Below are 18544 nucleotides of genomic sequence, written 5' to 3'. Positions count from 1 at the left end.
GCTCTAGTGGTGCCCAGCGGATCCCAGAGGGCCGGTGAGACCCTGGCCCAGAGCCCCCAGGGTGTTGGTGGCTTTCGAGGAAGTCAGCCCCGCCCGGGAAGCCCATTCCAGAGCCCGTTCCCGCTCCGTGCCTCAACCTCTGAATCATTCCTGCAGGGACAGACTCCAGACCTCCCACTCCCCGCCTGGGGGAGGGAGAGAGGGGGGAGGGAAGCAACCTCCCTACCCTAAGGCAGGCTTTCCCACCCCAGCGGTGCCTCTGGGCCTGTCAGCCTCCCTGGCCCTCCCCGGAAATGCCTCCCCTGTCACCCACGGCCCGCACTCACCTGCTGCAGGAGGGCTGTCAGCGGCTGCCCACCGGCTTCTGGCTGGAGGGTTAGAGGTCGCCCCTCCTCTAGGCACCCTGCACCCCAACCCCAGCCCTGGAAGGGGCCTCAGACCCACCTACTGGGTGCCAGGCCTGACCCCACTGGGTTCCCCTGGGGCCATGGGTGGGGTCTAGGCACCCTGGGCAGCGGACCCTGTCCTGCCCCGAGCCGCCCCGCCCCCTTCCGGCCTCGGCGCTGCCGGAGGTGAGTGATGCCAGAGGAGCTCCGGAGGTCGGCGTGGCCGCGCCGCTGTCCGCCCCGCTGCGGCCGGTGCCTCGGGGTGCCCCCCCCGGCGGCCCCGCGGTCCCCCTGGGGGCTGGGGGCTCCGCGGACTCCTCAGCCAGCCCGGCTGGAGGGGCGTGGCCACTGCGGAGGGGCGGGGCCGACGAGAGACCGACGGACCTACGGACAGACAGACAGACAGGCTGGGGGCGGAGGATAGAGACCTCGGAGCCGCCTGCAGCGCCCCCGCCCCGCTGAGCTCAGGCCTCAGGGGCCGAGTCCTCCGCCTCCGGGCCGCGCGGCGGGGCGTCCTGTGTCCGCCTCCGCGGTGCCTCGGTTTCCCCGGGAGCCCGGCCGCACTGGGCTCCCGCTGTCCCGTCCATTCAGCGTCGCCAGGTGCGGAGCAGCGGCGGGTTTGGGGCGCAGCCGGCGGGCGGGGCGGCGGGGGCGGCTGGGGGTTTGCTGGGGGCCTGCCGCGGAGGGGGACAGCGGGGACAGCGGCCGGTGCTGGTGTCCTGGGCACCGATGAGGCCGGTCGGGCGGCACAGTGGCCTGCGCCTCTGCAGCCGGTCCGTCCCGCCGGCGCGCCGCCACGTGCGGCGGGGCCGTGCCTGTGGGTGGTTCGGAGTCTGTGTGGGGCCTCAGCATCCTGCCCGGGAGGGTGTGGCCGGGAGCCGGCGTGTGTGTGTGTGTGTGTGTGTGTGTGTGTGTGTGCACGCCAGATGGGTCCTTATGACCACAGTAACTCCTTTTTTAAAAAATATGTATTTTTTATTGATCTCAGAGAAGAATGGAGAGGGAGAGAGAGACACAAACATCAATGATGAGAGAGAATCATTGATCAGCTGCCTCCTGCACGCCCCACACTGCGGTGGAGCCTGCAGCCCAGGCACGTGCCCTGACCGGGAATCAGACGGAGACCTCCTGGTTCAGAGGCCGATGCTCAACCACTGAGCCACACCAGCTTCAGCCAGGCCACAGTAACTCTTGTGTCCACCACTAGCCGCTGGCCGGATGGCCTGGGTCCCTCCCCCCGTCTCAGGCCGCCCTCTCTGCGGCCCCCCGGCAGCCCTGTCGGGGAGCACTTTGCGGACCCCTAGGAATCAGGAAGAAAGCGAGGCCGAGGGGCCGTGGGATCTGGGCTGAGGTTTGGCTCCCACTTCTCAAGCTGACGGTGGGTCCCCACCCTCACCCTCTGGGGTGGGGGCCTGGTTCGAGTCACAAACAGGAAAAGTTCCCGGAAACGGAGCCTGTGGGCAGGGGAGGTGGGTGGGCCTGGCACTGATGGAGGCACAGCGTTTCTGAGGGTGTGTCTGCAGGGGTGTCTGTGGCTGCACAGGGCTGTGGAGGCGGCCCCCTGGGGGCGATGGGTGCACAGGCTGGGCTGGGCTGACAGGTGCAGGGCCGGGCCTGGCCCCAGAGGGCCTCATTCGTGATCGCCCGTCCTCGGCAGCGAGAGCACAGGAAGCCTGGGAAACGGCCGAGGGCGGAGCCGGCCGGGGTCACACGCAGGGTCAGGGTCCTGCCTGGCTGCCTGGCGCACCTGGCCAGAGGCGGCTCTGACACCCCCGCGCGTCTCCTGACCGGGTGCAGGGAGGGCACACGGGCGGGGGGCACGGCGGGAGCAGAGCCTCCTTGGCAGGAGCAAAGCAGACCTGTGAGAAGCAGCCGCACTGCCAGCAGCCAGTGGATGCCCTTGTTATTCCCATTTCACAGAGCGGGAAACTGACGCTCAGCGACACTGGGCCTCCAGCGTGGCGGCGGCCGGGCGGGGACTCCCATCTGAGCTCCTCTGAGAGCATCGTCCCTGCGGGAGGCGGGGTGGGCCCAGGCGTGGGGACAGGCCGCCGGGCAGGCCTGGGCTTGGGGTGTAGAGTGGGAGAGGGATGGCTCCATGGAGGCGGGAGAGGGAGGGTGGGGTGGGCAATGTCCAGGCCTGGCCTTGGGAACTAAACGTCACATTCCAGTGGGCAGGGGGGAGCCCCCGGGAAGGAGCCAATTGTGGGACACAGATTTCTGAACCCGGGACCCAGCCAAACTCCCGTCAGAGTCCTGGAACCTCGGCCCTTGGAATTCTAGGCGCTGGAGGCCTTCCAGGGGCTCATCCTCATTCCCGAACTCTGGTCCTTCGAAGCTAAACCTGCCCGCCGTCGGCCACGGAACCCTGGGTTTGTCCGCCAAATCCGGGATGGGAATCCGAAGCCCATGCCTCCCCTGAGACAGAGCGGGAGAGGGATTCCCCTAACTCATGGGGGACCATTCCCATCCCAGCCCCAGGTCCACAGCGCTCTGGACCTGGGCTGGGCTGGGAATGGTCCCCGGTGAGCTAGGGGCCCTGCCCGCTCTCCTGGCCGACGTGGGAGGGGAGGGAGGCCTCGCCAGGGGCCTCCACTGGCCCAGTTGCCTGGGAAACCTGAGACCAGCAGCTATCACCTGAACCCCTCTGAGGGGGGGCTGGAAACCGCCGGCCCCGGCCAAAGGGAGGCCTGCCAGTTTCCAGTCTCCCCTCGGCCCTGGGCTCTGGGTCCCAGGTTTGTTCCCGGACGTGGGAGAGATGAGGAGAGCCCAGGGGTGCGTCCCGGGTGAGCGGGTGCTGCAGAGCTCCCACGGGAACGGGGACAAGGGCCGGAGGGGCTGAGAGAGGCCGGGGCAGTGGCCGCTGGCGCAGCCCAAGTTCCCGGGAATGTTTAGAAATGGCTCGTACCAGCTCCCGAGGGAGGAGGGAGTGCCCCCCCGGGAGGAATTCAAGTTCAAGTCAAATATGAGGTGGCTAAGGGCACACCCCGGCCCGGGCTGGAGGTCTGAGGCCCCCGGCCACCATGGGAAGCACACCCTGTCCCCACCCCACTCGCCAGGCCTTCGTTTCCCCCGGAGTGGTGGTGGCCTTGGCGCTGGGCCTGGGAGGGAAGCTCGGGCAGCCGTCAGGAGCTGGATAATTTATGAGACGAGATAAGGAGCTGTGGAGTCCGAGGGGCTGGGCCAAGGCACCAATTATGGAGATGGGGCTGAGGCTGGCGGCCACCTGCTGGGCACACGCACAGGCACTGAGCACCCGCAGTGTGCTGAGCCCCGGCCGGATGAACTCATTCCACCGTGAGCCCCGTTTTACAGGAAGGGGAACGGGGGCTCAGAGTGGGGACATGGGGAGCCCAAGGTCAGTGAGAGGGCATGTAGCAAAGGCAGGGCTTGAATCCGGTCTGGTTGACTTTCTGGAAAATCTTATTCTTCCTTAGAGAAAATTATAATAATGGTGAACCCCAACACCCACCTGGCACCAGCTTCCCTCAAATGGGCAGAATTTTTTTGTTTGTTCGTTTGTTTTAATATATTTTATTGATTTTAGAGAGGAAGGAAGAGGGGGAGAGAGAGAGAAACATAAGTGATGAGACTCATTGATTGGCTGCCTCCCTCACATCTCTCACCGGGGATCAAGCTCACAACCCAGGCATGTGCCCTTGGCCGGAATCAAACCCGAGACCCTTCAGTCCGCAGGCCAACACTCTATCCGCTGAGCCAAACCAGCCGGGCGAATGGGCAGGATTTTGAATCACTAACACACATATGTAATGAGGCCCATCAGCTTGGGCTGGGCTGTGTGACCTTGAACAAGTTACTTGACCTCTCTGTGCCTGTTTGCTCCTTCAGCAAAAAAACAAGGGACTTTGATGAGCTTTAACTGCCTGGGGCCTCCGTCCCTGTTCCTCCCAGGATCCCGCCTCCCACCTTGGCCCGCTCTGCCCTCTCTGCCAGGGGCACCCTCACTGCCAACACAAGGTTGGCGTGTGGTAGGTACTCAGGGCAGAAGGCTGGGGACCTGGTGTGGCTTTGTCTTCCCTGGCCTGGCCTTTTGGGGACTGGGGGCTGTTTTCTGAATGTTCTCGTGTGTGTGTGTGTGTGTGTGTGTGTGTGTATGTGAGTGTGTATGTGAGTGTGTGTGTTGTGTGTGTGAGTGTGTGTGTGACTGTGTGTGTGTGTATGTGAGTGTGTGGTGTGTTGTGTGTGATTGTGTGTATGTGTGAGTGTGTGTACGTATGTAGCGAAGGTGGGATTTTTAAAAAATATATATTTTATTGATTTTTCACAGAGAGGAAGGGAGAGGGATAGATAGCTAGAAACATCGATGAGAGAGAATCATTGACCAGCTGCCTCCTGCACACCCCCTACTGGGAATGTGCTCGCAACTAATGTACATGCCCTTGACCAGAATCAAACCCGGGACCTTTCAGTCCGCAGACCGATGCTCTGTCCACTGAGCCAAACCGGTTTCGGCCGAAGGTGGGATTTATTGAAGAACCAGTACAGGCTCCCATACGGGGAGGGGGAAGAGCCCCCTGAATGTGCTCGTTTTATTGCTGCTGGATGACCCCACATCTGGCTGGTTCATTCGCCCTGGCCACCAGCCAGGCCCAGATGTGCCTCTGGTTTCTCCCCAAGCCCCACCCCCCTTAACAGGTTCCTCCGCTGCCTCTTATAGCCCATCCCTGGGGACCTGTCGCTCCCAATGATTTGGTGTTTTGTTCCCAGAATGAAACTGGATGTCTGGGTGTGTTTCTTACTATAAAAGTGATGCCAAGAAATGTGTGTGTGTGTGGGGGGGGTTTCCACATGATTCCGAAAAATTAAGAAATAAAAACTAATAATCCACACACTCTCAACCTGTGTGAGGAAGGCTCTCCCTAAAGTGCCAGCGGGCTGGGGCCTCCCCCTCCTGCATTCGTGAGAAACGGGGGCCCACCAGGCGGACCTCGGGGCTGGCACGAATGCCCGTGAGCTCTGGCCGGCAACTCGCCTCCCTCTCCACTCTGGATGCGTCCTGTCTCACGGGCTGACATCCGGCCTGGATGCTGCTGTCCACCAACGGCGTGGACAGGGGGCCCGCCGACCGCGTGGACGGGGGACCCACCAATGGCGTGGACGGGGGACACGCCGATCGCGTGGACGGGGGAGACGCTGACGGCGTGGACCGGGGGCCCCACCAACGGCGTGGACGGGGGAGACGCTGACGGCGTGGACTGGGGGCCCACCAACGGCGTGGACGGGGGACCCGCCGACTGCGTGGACGGGGGGCCCACCAACGGCGTGGACGGGGGCCCCACCAACGGCGTGGACGGGGGGCCCACCAACGGCGTGGACGGGGGGCCCACCAACGGCGTGGACGGGGGGCCCACCAACGGCGTGGACGGGGGACCCGCCGACCGCGTGGACGGGGGGCCCACCAACGGCGTGGACGGGGGAGACGCTGACGGCGTGGACGGGGGAGACGCTGACGGCGTGGACGGGGGGCCCACCAACGGCGTGGATGGGGGGGCCCACCAACGGCGTGGACCGGGGGCCCCACCAACGGCGTGGACGGGGGACACGCCGACCGCGTGGACGGGGGCCCCACCAACGGCGTGGACGGGGGAGACGCCGACCGCGTGGACGGGGGGCCCACCAACGGCGTGGACGGGGGAGACGCCGACCGCGTGGACGGGGGCCCCACCAACGGCGTGGACGGGGGAGACGCCGACCGCGTGGACGGGGGGCCCACCAACGGCGTGGACGGGAGCTCGCTCGCAGGGAAACGAGCTCAGAGAGAAGAAGCCGCCTGCTTGGGGTCCTGCAGGAGGTGCCAGGGCTGCAGTTCAAACCTGGGGCTTCTTGGCCCTTCTCCTCAACCCAACAGACACCAACTGGTGTCCCCAGAGGAGACAGGTCCTCACGGTGAAGGCCACGGGTGCTGGTTAGGAAAGGCGTCCTTAAGGAGGGGTTCCGTTGGGGCATTGAAGGTTGTATAGGAGTTCACCAGGGCCACTCTGATTAAAATGCAGAATGAGCCCTAGCTGGTTGGCTCAGTGGATAGAGCGTCGGCCTGTGGACTGAAGGCTCCAGGGTTCGATTCTGGGCAAGGGCATATGCCTGGGTTGCTAGCTCAGTCCCCAGTGGGGGGCATTCAGGAGACAGCCAATCAATAATTCTCTCTCAGTAATGTTTCTATCTCTCTTTCCCTCTCCCTTTCTCTCTGAAATAAATAAATAAAAATATATTAAAAATAAATAAAATGCAGAATGAATCACCAGCAAACCATCTCTCTGCCCCCACCAGGTGTGCCAGGGCCAGTGCCAGCCTGCACCCGCGGCCTCGCCCCATGGGGCGCTGACTGTCCGGACTCTGCCGGCCACCATGTGGGCCAATGACAGCGCCCGGGGCCCCTGCTTCCGGCCGGTGAACATCACGCTGGAGGAGCGGCGCCTGATCGCCTCGCCCTGGTTCCCCGCCTCCTTCTGCCTCGTGGGCCTGGCCTCCAACCTGCTGGCCCTGCGGGTGCTGGCCGGCGCGCGGCAGGGCGGCTCGCCCGTGAGGTCCTCCTTCCTCACCTTCCTCTGCGGCCTGGTGCTCACCGACTTCATGGGGCTGCTGATCACTGGGGCCATCGTGGTGTCCCAGCACGCCATGCTCTTCGACTGGCCCGCCGTGGACCCCAGCTGCCGCCTCTGCCGCTTCATGGGCGTCGCCATGGTCTTCTTCGGCCTGAGCCCACTGCTGCTGGGGGCCGCCATGGCCTCGGAGCGCTACCTGGGCATCACGCGGCCCTTCTCGCGGCCCGCGGCCGCCTCCCGCCGCCGCGCCTGGGCCACCGTGGCGCTGGTGTGGGCCGCGGCGCTGGCGCTGGGCCTGCTGCCCGTGCTGGGCCTGGGCCGCTACACCCTGCAGTACCCCGGCTCCTGGTGCTTCCTCACCCTGGGCCCCGCGCCCGGCGACGTGGCCTTCGGCCTGCTCTTCGCGCTCCTGGGCAGCCTCTCGGTGGGGCTGTCCTTCCTGCTCAACACCATCAGCGTGGCCACCCTGTGCCACGTCTACCACGGGCAGGAGGCCGCCCAGCAGCGCCCGCGGGACTGCGAGGTGGAGATGATGGCCCAGCTCACGGGCATCATGGTGGTGGCCAGCGTCTGCTGGATGCCGCTGCTGGTGAGTGCCGGGGCGGGTCTGCCGGGTCCCGCCGTCCTGGGTGACGGGCCTCAGCTCATCGGAGGCAGGTCAGGGTCTGCCGTCCCCGCGAGGTGCCTTCCCGGAGGAGTTCCTGAGCAGGACACAGAGGCCCCAGTGGGGGCGGGGCTAGCTGTCCTGAACCGGCCGGTCCCCAGCCTTGTCCGCACAAGTAATGCTCAGGGAACCATTTCATTTTATTTTATTTTACTTTATTTTATTTTTTAAGTATATTTTATTGATCTTTTACAGAGAGGAAGAGAGAGGGATAGTTAGAAACATCGATGAGAGAGAATCATCGATCAGCTGCCACTGGGGATGTGCCCGCAGTCAAGGCACATGCCCGACCCTTCAGTCTGCAGGCTGACGCTCTGTCCACTGAGCCAAATCGGTTTCGGCTCAGGGAACCGTTTTAATAGGATTTTCATATAATATAATTTTAACACAGTGCATTTACTACATATGAATTATAGCCGAAACCGGTTTGGCTTAGTGGATAGAGCCTGTAGACTGAAGGGTCCACGATTCGATTCCCGTCAAGGGCATGTATTGGTTGTGGGCACATCCCCAGTACGGGGTGTGCAAAAAGGCAGCTGATCGATGATACTCTCTCATCAATGTTTCTAACTCTCTATCTCTCTCTCTTCCTCTCTGTAAAAATAAAAATCAATAAAAATATATGAATTTTATTTAACAATATATAATTTTAATTATAAAATTTATACATTATAGTTAATTACATTGTATTATAATGAATACTTAATCAAATCAATTATATAATATTATGATTACATATTGTATATTATATAATTGTTAAGTATTTATAATATATAACTATATATTACTATGTATTAATACTTAATAGTTATATCAATTATATATTATATAATATATCATTACATAATTATAAGTATGCCTAATTTTTAACTAATATATAACTAATTATAATCAACAACATATTAATTATTAGATAATTATTATATTATAATAGTAAATAACATGATATATTATGTAATATAAAATTATGTCATAACATTTTATAAAACATAAATTATATTAAATCCTTTAAAATAAAATATGAAATAGGTTATTTCATATACAATTTTTTTCTAGAAAGGAAGGGAGAGGGAAAGAGATAGAAACACCAATGAGGAGAGAGAGTCACTGATGGGCTGCCTCCTGCACACCCCCACTGGGTTTGAGCCTGCAACCCAGGCCTGTGCCCTTGGCTGGAATTGAACCTGGGACCCTTCAGTCCAGAGACTGACACCCTATCCACTGAGCCAAACAAGCTAAGGCTATATATAATTTTATGCTATAGTTTTATAACATGAAATGTTTATAAACTATTTAATAGAATAACAGTGCTGGCTGTGACAGTAATTCCAACTGCTCACCCTGCAAACCTCACTTCACATGTAAGTGCCCGGAGAGGAGCGGGAGAGGTGCTCACTGTGTGGCCACGTCACCGGGCCCAGAGGGGCAGGCAGCGCTCCAGAGCACGCAGCCCGGCGGCAGCCGGCTCAGCACCAGGCCTCGGCCCAGAGGAGCGGGTGGAGGGCGGGCCGGGCCGGCCTGGCTCCGGGTAACGCTGTGCCTTTGGCAGGTCTTCATCGCCCAGACGGTGCTGCGGAGCCCGCCGGCCATGGACCCCGCCGGGCAGCTGTCCCGCGCCACGGAAAAGCAGCTGCTCATCTACCTGCGCGTGGCCACCTGGAACCAGATCCTGGACCCCTGGGTGTACATCCTGTTCCGCCGGGCGGTGATCCGGCGGCTGCAGCCCGGCCTCAGCGCCCGCTCCCGGTCGCTCTCCCTGCAGCCCCAGCTCTCCCGGAGGCCCACCATGGCTTAGGGCCGGGAGGCCGCAGAGACAGCTCAGGAAGGACAGTGGCCACTCGACCCCGGTCCTCCCCGACCCTCACACCGCCCACGCCGAGCTCCAGGCGCTGGGAGAGCGGCAGAGAGTTTGAGTGGCAGGATTGTGAGCTGTCTGCCGTCAGCCCTGGGGCCCCCCAACGCTCCCCTGACCCCCTTTTCCAAGGCCCCTCTGTCCTCGCAGGCCCCTCCCCACGTCAGGATGGGTGAGTGGGGTGTAGGGAGGGGTATCTGGAGACAATGAAACTTTTAAGCCTCCCCTTCCGGAAGTCCTCAGGAAAAGGAGGGGGCGAGGGGTTCCGACCACTGGCTGGGGTACGCCTGATCCCCTTTGATGCCACAGCCTGCGAAGGCACCGTCTAGAAAAGGCTCGATATAAACGGGCAGGACGCCCCGTCTCTTGCCAAAACAGATCTCAGCCCGGCTGTATCTTCCTTCGGGTCTGGAAGTCGGTCGTCACTTGTTGAAGTGTTCGGTGCATCCGAGTGTCCCCCACCCCGTGGCCCCGGAGCGGACGGGGACGGGCAGAGGGCTGAGACCGGGCTTTGTTTGGCTCCTCTCCCCCCTCCTCATCGAGTCCAATCTTCAGGAATCCTCCTGAGAGCCCGAGAGAGGGCTCTGGTATAACTCCATCCTGCCATGCGGAAAGCGCGGGAGACAGACCCAAGGCCGTGGAGTGGCCCACCCCCTCCCCTCGGCTGGAGTCGCTCCCTTCTAAGCTTATCATTCGGCTGCCCGCTTGCTAACACGCAGACTCCCCGTGTCTTGAACACACAGCACTTGGCCCACAATAGGTGCTGAAAGGAGATGGACTGAATGAACGACTGAGGTTTCGAGGAATGTCATGCGTGTGCGTGAATGCACGGACCCAGGCACGGTGAGTACTGGTAAAGGACCTGGCACATAGTAGGTGCTTAAGAAGCACCCAGTGTTGTGATAGGTGCCCCCAGACCCTCATGCCCGCCCTGCCTCTGCTCTCCCCAAACCTCCCTCCCCTCAAATGCAACACGCCTGGCCGCAGGGTGGGATGTGCCTTTATTTCCCATGAGCCCTCACGGTACAGGAAGAGCCAGCCACCATGCCCCTCCCTCTCCCTCTTCCCTTCCCCAGCCCTGGGATCTGCTTACACCTCCCGGGGCCAGGCCCAAGGAAACCGAAGCCGTTTCCATTCTCCCTCCCCCGGCCGGTGGGGGAATGAGGTCACCTGCCATTATGGGGGACCGGAGCTGGGAAGGGAAGGAGAGGGGATGGGGCCCAGCACGGGCCAAAACGATGTCACCCCTAAACTACTGCTCCTTGCGGTGGGGGAGGGACTCGGACCCCTGCAGAGCAGTTCCTGGCTCCCTGAGCATGGGGGAGCGGGCAGGCTCCTGAGCTGAGGACTCAAGGAGCTGGGCCCGAAGGAGGGCCACCCTGGAGGCAGAACTAGGGGTGACAGATGTGGTAGGTGGCATGGACTTATAGGGTCCCAGCTGGGGCTTAGGTAGAAGGGCTGGTTTCTGGCGAGTCAAGGGGGCCTGTGGCTTTGGGGCCCGGTGGGGTGTCGGTAGGCTTCCGCCGGTGTTGGCCTGGGCTCCACGTACCAGATCATCGGGCTGGGGTTGAGGCTGGGAGACTTTGCTGGGGGCCGGCGTTGGGGCTCTTGGTGGTGGGTCTGGGGGCTGAGGTCGGGCTGGAGGAGTGGGATCAGACTGGGTTCCAGGGTCAAGGCCGGGGGTCTGGGGGCGAGGCCCCTTCCTAGAGCTGAGCTGGACTCCTAAGCTGGTCTGGGTTCTGGAGCTGGGTTGGGTTTCAGAAACAGGCTGGCTTCTAGAACTATGGTGGATTCCAGAGTGAGGCTCGGTCCTGAAACTAGGCTGGATTTCCGAACTGGGCTGGTTCTCAGAGCTGAACTGAGTCCTAGAGCTGGGCTGGGTTCTGGAACTGAGCTGGGCTCCAGCGCTGGGCTGGGGGTCTGAGCTGGGCTGAGTCTCCGATCTGAGCTGGGTCCCAAAACCAGTCTGGGTTCTGGAACTGGCTTGAGTTCCAGAGACAGGCTGGGTTCTGGAACTGAGTTGAGTTCCAGAGCTGGGCTGTATTCTTGAGCTGGCCTGAGTTTCAGAACTGGGTTGAGTCTCAGAGCTGAACTGAATCCTAGAGCTGGGCTGGGTTCTGGAACTGAGCTGGGCTCCAGAGCTGGGCTGAATTCTTGCACTGGTCATGGTTCTAGAGCTGGGCTGGGTGTCTGAGCTGGGCTGGTTCTCTGATCTGAGCTGGGTTCCAAAACTGGTCTGGGTTCTGGAACTGGTTTGGGTTTCAGAAACAGGCTGGGTTCCGGAACTGATTTGGGTGCCAGAGCTGGGCTGCATTCTTGAACTGGTCTGGGTTCCAGAGCTGGGCTGGCTCTCAGAGCTAACCTGGTTCCTGGTACTAAGATGGGTTCTGGAGCCGAGCTGAGTTTCAGAGCTAAGCCAGGTCTCAGAGCTAGACTGGGTTCCAGAGCCGAGCTGAGCTCCAGAGCTGGGCTGAATTCTTGCACTGGTCTGGGCCCCAGAACTGGGCTTGGTCTCAGAACCAAGCTGGCCTCCAGCACTTGTCTGGGTTCTGAAGTTGGGCTTAGTTCCGGAAATAGGCTGGATTCTAGAACTTAGGTGGGTTCCAGAACTGGGCTGTGTTCTTGAGCTGGTGGGGGTTTCAGAGTTGAGTTGAGTCCCAGAGCTGAACTGGACTCTAGAGGTGAGCTGAGTCCCAGAAGTTGACTGAGCCATGCCGGCCTGGGTCCTGGAGCTGGGCCTACTCTTAGAGCTTACGTCTGTCATTGCATTGGTCTGGGTCCCAGCACTAGAGTTTAGCTGGATTCTGGAACTCAACTCGGTATCAGCACCTGGCTGTGTGTTGGAGCTCGGTGAGATTTCAAAGACAGGCTGTGCTCCAGAACTGAGCTGATTTCTAGAACTGGGTTGGGTGCCTCCTCTGGATTGGGCCCTGGAACCTGGCCAGTCCTTGAAGCTGGTCTGGGCCCCGGAGTTGGAGGGTGTTCTAGAGCTGGTCTTCGTACTGCAGTGAGAGTGGGGCCCAGCATCAAGCTGGGCTGTGGAGACAGGCCTTACCTCGGAGATGGATGAGGTCCCAGGGCTCGTTTGAGTTCTAGAGACGGGCCTGGCTGTGGCACTGGGCTGGGATCTAGCGCTGGGCTCAGTTTCCCAGCTGGACTCCTCGCTGGAGCTGGACTGGGCCCCAGAATGGGGGCGGAGACTTGAGTGAAACTGAGTTTTAGAGCAGGGTTGGGATCTGGGCTGACCTGCCACCTGCACCTGGGTTCCTGAGCTGGTCTGGGTCCGTGAATAGGGTTGAGTTTGGGAGCTGTCTTTGAATCCTAAGCTGGAGTGGCTTCTGTAGTTGGGCTGATTCTTAAATCTCACCTGGGTTTCAGAGCTAACTGGTGTTCCTGGACTAAACTGGGTGTCCAGGCCTGGCAGTATTACAGAGCTCTCTTGAGTTCCAGAGTCGGGTTGAGTTTTATGGCAGGGCTCGGTCACAGAGCCGGGCTGGCTTCCGATACTGGCATTGACCGCAGAGCTGGCCTGGCTCTTAAAACTTGTCTGGGTCCCAGAACTTGACTTAATGCCAAAGCTCGGCTTGGCCTCCGAGCTGTCCTGGGTTCTGGAGGTGGGCTGGGCTTTGGAACTGGGCTGGGTTCTGGAGCTAGGTTGGGTCTCAGAACTGGATTGTGTTCTAGAGACGAACTTAGCTTCAGAGCTGGCCCGTGACCGAGAACAGGGCTTGCCCTCAGAGCTGGGCTTGGTCTCGGGATTGAGCTGGGCTCTAGAGCCGGGTTCCGTTTCAGAGCTGGGCTTGGTCTCCGAACTGGTGTGGGTTCTGGAGTTGAACTTGGTCTCAGAGCTTGCCTGGGCTCTAGAGCTGGGTTGGGTCTCAGAACCAGAAGAAGCTCTAAAGGTGAACCTGGCCTCAGAGCTGGCTTGGAGTCCAGAGCAGGGCTTGGTCTCAGAACTAGGCTTGGTCTCGGGACTGGAATGGGCTCTAGAGGGGACCTGGGCTCTGGAGGGGGGCTGTGTCTCGGGTCTGGGCTGGGCTCTGGAGCAGGGCTGGGTTTCAGGAACCAGCCTGCAGGGCTGGGGCAGGGGACTGGGCTCCGGACTGGGGCTGCGCTCGGCCCCGGAGCAAATTAGCCACAGGCCTCCCTGGCCTCCCCGATGGCCGCCCACACCTCCACCACAAACTCGTCCGGGAAGGCGAACTCGCCCAAGACGGAGTCTAAACGGCGTGCAAACTCCTGAACGCTCGCTGTCTTCTTGGACGTCTCCACCATGGTGGACGCTGCCCGGGTGGGAAGGAAAGTGGGTGAGCGCGCGCTGGGACCTCAGCTTCCCCTTGGGGCCCTACCTCCCCCCAGGGTCCGCCGGCTTACCCTGGCCCCTTACCCAGCTCTGGGTCCCGGATGCCCATGTAGCTCTCCAGCAGGTCATCCACCTTCCGAGAGGCCTCCTCCTCAAACTCACTGGGCTAGGGCGTGGGGGACAAAGCAGCCGGTCAGAACCACACCCCTCCGGCCCAGCCCCCTCCCAGGCTCCACCCTTTGGGTACCAGCGGGCTGGGACTCCTGTGCCAATGCTTCTGTGCAACCACCACTGCCCTGCCTCACCCGAAGACCCGTTTTGCAGGAGGGGAAAATGGCGCTGTGTGGAGGTCTTACCCTAGGCCACGCTGACTCAGAGGTAGGGCTGTGGGGGTACCAGTCCCGGAAGGCCCCTCTCCCCTTCACTCACCACTTCCTCTACTGTGGCAGCCCCCCCAGAGCGGAGCCGCAGGGTCTCCCGCCCGCTGGCCACTTTTGCTTCCACGGGGCACTTGCTGCTCCGGCTCCTCTGGCTGATCATGTCTGGAGGGGACAGAGTGGCGGAGGGGCACGTGTTCTGGGCGGATCCACTCTCTGTAAACCCTGGGAAGCCACCCGCTGAGACGTTCTAGAACTTTCTTATCCTTCAAAGGCCCCCTTACACTCATAGCTCTAAAGCAGCCCCCACCAAGTGACACAATAGATCTAAACACCTCCTCGTCCTTCCTCCATTTTCCCAAACTCCCCCATCCCCATTAGACTGTAACAGTATAGAGGCTACCTACCTGTTCCCTGCCATGGCACCAGAGGCATCTAGAACCTTCCATCCTACCCTATTCCCCCCCCCCCCATCCTCCACTGTCCCCCGCATCCAGAGAGCCCACTTCCCCAGGAACCCCCTGCCCCGCCCCGCCTGCCCCCAAGCCCTCACCGAAGGCCCTCTTGGGCTGCACCAGGCGCAGGGTGAAGGGCTGGGCCTTGGGCAGCTCGCGGAGCATCTTGGCGACCTCGTAGTGGCGGCAGCCCACGATGGAGTGGTCGTTGATGGCCTCGATGCTGTCCCCCACGCACACGGCCTCGATCCTGTTGATGATGCTGCCCTCCTTGATCCTCTGCGGGGACCCAGAGTCACTCCAGGGGCCGCCCCGGCCCGGCCCGCCCCCGCAGAGCCCACTCAGACCTGCGAGGGGCAGAGCTCGCCCCGCCCTCGACGGGGCGGAGCCCCGGAAAGCCCCCCCCCCCCCCACACACACACCGCGCACCTTGATGAAGGCGTAGCCCGCGCCGTTGTCCGTGATGGTCAGTCCCAGGGCGTCCTCCGTCTTCGTCACCTCCACCTCCTTGGTCTCGCCGCGCACGTGCGCGAAGATGAAGTCCTCCAGGCCGATCTGGCCGCCCAGGAGCTTCTGCATGTCCACCTTGTGGCTGTTCAGGGTGCAGAACAAGATCTGCCGGGGGTGGGGGGACGGGGGTGTAGAGTTAATGCCGGCGCTCCCTCCCCACTGCCTGGGAGCCGGAGGGGATGGGCTCCAGCACCCACCCTGGCCCAGCCACCTGGAGCCTAGGAGCCCAGCCCGTGGGATGGATCTGCAGGGGTGCGGGGTGAGGAGACAGGCCCCCAGGATGAGGGGCAGGACGAGGAGGAAGAGCCCTCCTTTCCCACCCCAACACTTCCAGCTGCAGCCCCTCGGTGCCCTGATCCCCCATCATCTATTCCCGGCCATTCTGCGTCCGCCGGCGCCCCCTGGGGGCTGCAAGGCGCGCCGCTCCGCAGCCCATCACCCGGGCCTCCTCCGACGGATCTACCGCCGGGAAGGTGCTGCCTGGAGCCCCAGCCCCCGGCGCGCCGGGAGCCGCAGACGCGCTTCCCCGAGGGCCGGATCCACCTTAGCTGGTGGGTGGAGCGAGCTCCCGGACGAGCTAGGGTCTCCCTAACCCCTTAGACCCGCTCCTCCTCGGTGCAGCCGCTCAGACGGGGCGTCCCCGGTGCATGGGCACCGCCGGGTCTGAGTGGTGCGACCCGGAGATCCCGGGCCCAGGGGTCCAGTCCAGGGCCCAAGCTCCACCCGCCTTACCCCCGGTCCGCCCGGCGGGGCTCGGGCGCGGCGGTCCGCGGGCCTCACCTCGGTGGGCGCGATCCCGAAGGCCTCGGCGATCTTGGCGTAGAGCTCGCGGACGTTGGTGAAGCCCTCGATCTTGCCGGTGGGGCTGCCATGCGCCAGCTGCGTGCGGAAGACCAGGCGCGGGCGGGCGCGGGGCGCGGCGGGGGGCTCGGCGGGCGCGGGCGCGGGCACGGGCGGGCGCGGGGCCTCGGCCCCCCGGGCCTCGCGGGCCGCGGCGCTCTCCATGGCCGGAGGAGCTGGGCGACCCGGGCCGCCGCCGCCGCCGCCGCCACCGCCGGATCCGCTGCTTCCTGCCGCCTCCCTCCCCTCCCCCGGCCCAGGGCGCGACAGCCGAGCTGCCCGGGTAAGGGGATCCAGGAACCCGAGCCGCCCGGGAAGGCGACACCGCGGGGTGCCGGGAGGGGGGCCGCCCCAGGTGTCCAGGCCCCGCCAGGGCCAGCTGCGCGCTCCCCGAGGAGGCTGGGTGCTGCGCGGGGCCTGCATTGGACAGCGGGAAAAACGGATCACAAAAAGGGAGTGGGACCTCGGAACGCGCCGAGAGCTCACTCTGCAAGCCCTCCTTTAATCCTTGCATCAGCCCTGGGAGGTGGAAGTAAGGTCACCCTGGTATAACCTGAGACCCATCTGTCCTTCTGCCCACCACCCTCCAGAGCTCCCTCCTCCTTCACGGCAAAAGTGGGGTTTTTCCCCAGCCCAGATGGCCTCGCACGACCTGCCCCCATTCCATCCCTGTCCTCGCTCTCTCCTCCTCGCTCACGAGGGCTTCAGCTGTTCCTGGACTCCCAGGGAGGGCACAGTCCTGCCCCAGGGCCTTTGCTTGTGCTGTACCCTCTGCCCCACCCGGGGCCTCTTCTCCCACATCTCCAGGTGGTTCCTTCCCTCACTTCCTTCCGCTCTTTGCTCAAATGTCACCTCCTCTAGCTACCTCGATTTGTCTTCCCAGCTTTCTCTTTCTCCCCAGCACTGGGCATCACTGACAAACCAGATGATTTTTACTTATCCTTCTGTGTCTTGTCTTCCCAACTGCAATGTCAGCTCCAGGAGGGCAGGGGTTCTGGTCTCTTGTTCCCCTGTCTAAGGGGGCCCGGGGCCAGGACGCAGGGAGCAGGTCCTCGGGCGGTATTTGATGAGGTAATAAATGGACCCCAGGTTACAGAGGAAGAAGGAGGCTCGGGCACCAGGAGGCCTCGGTGAGAATCCCCTGGGAATAGAACTCGCGGCATCAGGAAATCTGGCTCAGTGAGCAGCGGAGGAATGCTCTACCCGGTGAAAAAGAGGACCTCCCGCCTTGGAGGAATCTCCGAATCCGGACATTATGGGAAAGGCTCTGGGTGATGTAAGAAAATGTACGTGAACTTTTAAAGCCTACAAAACATGACACACACCGCAACATGGATGAGCCAGACACACAAGGCACACAGTGTGAGGTTCTATGTATGTGAAATGTCCAGAACAGGCACATGCTCAGCGACAGGGTGTGGATTCCTGGAGAGAGGGACTGGGGGTGACTGCTTAGTGCAGTGGTCACAAACTCATTCTTCAACAATTTCTTTGGAGAGCCACATTTTTTCAACCTAAACTTCTTCTAAGGCCACTTCTTCAAAATAGACTCGCCCAGGCCATGGTATTTTGTGGAAGAGCCACACTCGAGGGGCCAAAGAGCCGCATGTGGCTCGCGAGCCGCAGTTTGTGGACCACGGGCTTAGCGCAACAGGGCTTCTTTTTGGAGTGATGGAATGTTCTGGAATTAGATTGTGCCAGTGGTTGCACAACTTTGTGAGTACACTGGAAACCACAGAATTGTACACATTAAAACCTTTTTTAAAAAAATGAAAAGAAACCCAAAACGATCCAAATGGCACTCTTTCAGGAAGACGCACTCATGTGCTAAAAGGATGTAAAAGACCTGCCCAGGAATGAAGCTCCAAATTTGGGATGGAGATTCCTGTGCCAGGAGCTCACACCTGGGATGGGGAGTTGACAATATCCAGTTGTATCAGTCTCCAAGGGTTGTCACAACAGAGTACCACAAACTGGTGGCTTTAAACAGATTTATTATTTACAGTCCCAGAGGCCAGAAGCCCAAAATCAAGTTATCGGCGCTCCCAGACCCTGGCAGGATCCCTCCTTGCCTCTCCTAACTTCCGGTGGGGGCCAGGATCCCTGGCATTCCTCACAGCCTGCGGTATTCCCGTGTCTGCCTTTGTCATCACATAGCTGTCTCCTTTCTGTGTCTGTGTCTACATTTTCATCCTCTTATAAGGACACCAGTCACTCTGGATCAGGCCCACTCTACTCCAACATGATCTCATCTTTTAATTAATTACATCTCCACTGACCCTATTTCCAAATAAAGTCACATTCTGAGGCCTGGGGTAAGGACTTGGACATATCTTTTCAGGGGACGTAATTCAATCCGTAGCATGGGTCTTGGTCAAATGAGTCTCCAAAAGTTTTAGCATGTTTTGTTTACTTTTATTGATTTCAGAGAGGAAGGGGGAGGGATAGAAAAATCAATGGTGAGAATCATTGATTGGCTGCCTCCTGCACGCCCCCTACTGGGGATCTAGCCCACAATCTGGATTCGTTGGCCCTGACCAGAATCAGGAACCAGGACCCTTTAGTCCACAGGCCCATGCTCTATCCACTGAGCC

At 60.8% G+C, this 18544-nt stretch overlaps 2 protein-coding genes across 2 annotated transcripts; one reads left to right on the top strand and one right to left on the bottom strand.

Annotated features, from left to right (window-relative positions):
• Nucleotides 1-585: 585 nt before the first annotated feature.
• Nucleotides 586-10039, top strand: TBXA2R (thromboxane A2 receptor). Its single transcript, XM_045589070.1, has 3 exons — nucleotides 586-986; nucleotides 6675-7538; nucleotides 9163-10039. The coding sequence occupies exons 2-3, from the start codon at nucleotides 6753-6755 to the stop codon at nucleotides 9406-9408; spliced, it is 1032 nt and encodes a 343-aa protein (XP_045445026.1). The 5' UTR covers nucleotides 586-986; nucleotides 6675-6752; the 3' UTR covers nucleotides 9409-10039.
• A 3429-nt stretch (nucleotides 10040-13468) lies between these two features.
• On the bottom strand, nucleotides 13469-18252 carry GIPC3 (GIPC PDZ domain containing family member 3). Its single transcript, XM_036459852.2, has 6 exons — nucleotides 15891-18252; nucleotides 15030-15215; nucleotides 14699-14879; nucleotides 14198-14310; nucleotides 13853-13934; nucleotides 13469-13748 (listed from the first exon to the last, which is right to left on the bottom strand). The coding sequence occupies exons 1-6, from the start codon at nucleotides 16371-16373 to the stop codon at nucleotides 13597-13599; spliced, it is 1197 nt and encodes a 398-aa protein (XP_036315745.2). The 5' UTR covers nucleotides 16374-18252; the 3' UTR covers nucleotides 13469-13596.
• Nucleotides 18253-18544: the final 292 nt, after the last annotated feature.

This window comes from Pipistrellus kuhlii, unplaced genomic scaffold, assembly GCF_014108245.1.
Source record: "Pipistrellus kuhlii isolate mPipKuh1 unplaced genomic scaffold, mPipKuh1.p scaffold_m20_p_30, whole genome shotgun sequence".
Lineage (NCBI taxonomy): Eukaryota > Metazoa > Chordata > Mammalia > Chiroptera > Vespertilionidae > Pipistrellus > Pipistrellus kuhlii.
This window is presented reverse-complemented; position numbering and strand designations above follow the sequence as displayed.

Coding starts and splice junctions, on each gene's coding strand:
- TBXA2R (XM_045589070.1), top strand. CDS start 6,753: ATGTGGGCCAATGACAGCGCCCGGGGCCCCTGCTTCCGGCCGGTGAAC. Junction 7,539..9,162: donor TCTGCTGGATGCCGCTGCTG/GTGAGTGCCGGG, acceptor TGCCTTTGGCAG/GTCTTCATCGCCCAGACGGT.
- GIPC3 (XM_036459852.2), bottom strand. CDS start 16,373: ATGCAGGCCCCGCGCAGCACCCAGCCTCCTCGGGGAGCGCGCAGCTGG. Junction 15,216..15,890: donor TCGGGATCGCGCCCACCGAG/GTGAGGCCCGCG, acceptor CACCCCCGGCAG/ATCTTGTTCTGCACCCTGAA. Junction 14,880..15,029: donor CGGGCTACGCCTTCATCAAG/GTGCGCGGTGTG, acceptor GGGTCCCCGCAG/AGGATCAAGGAGGGCAGCAT.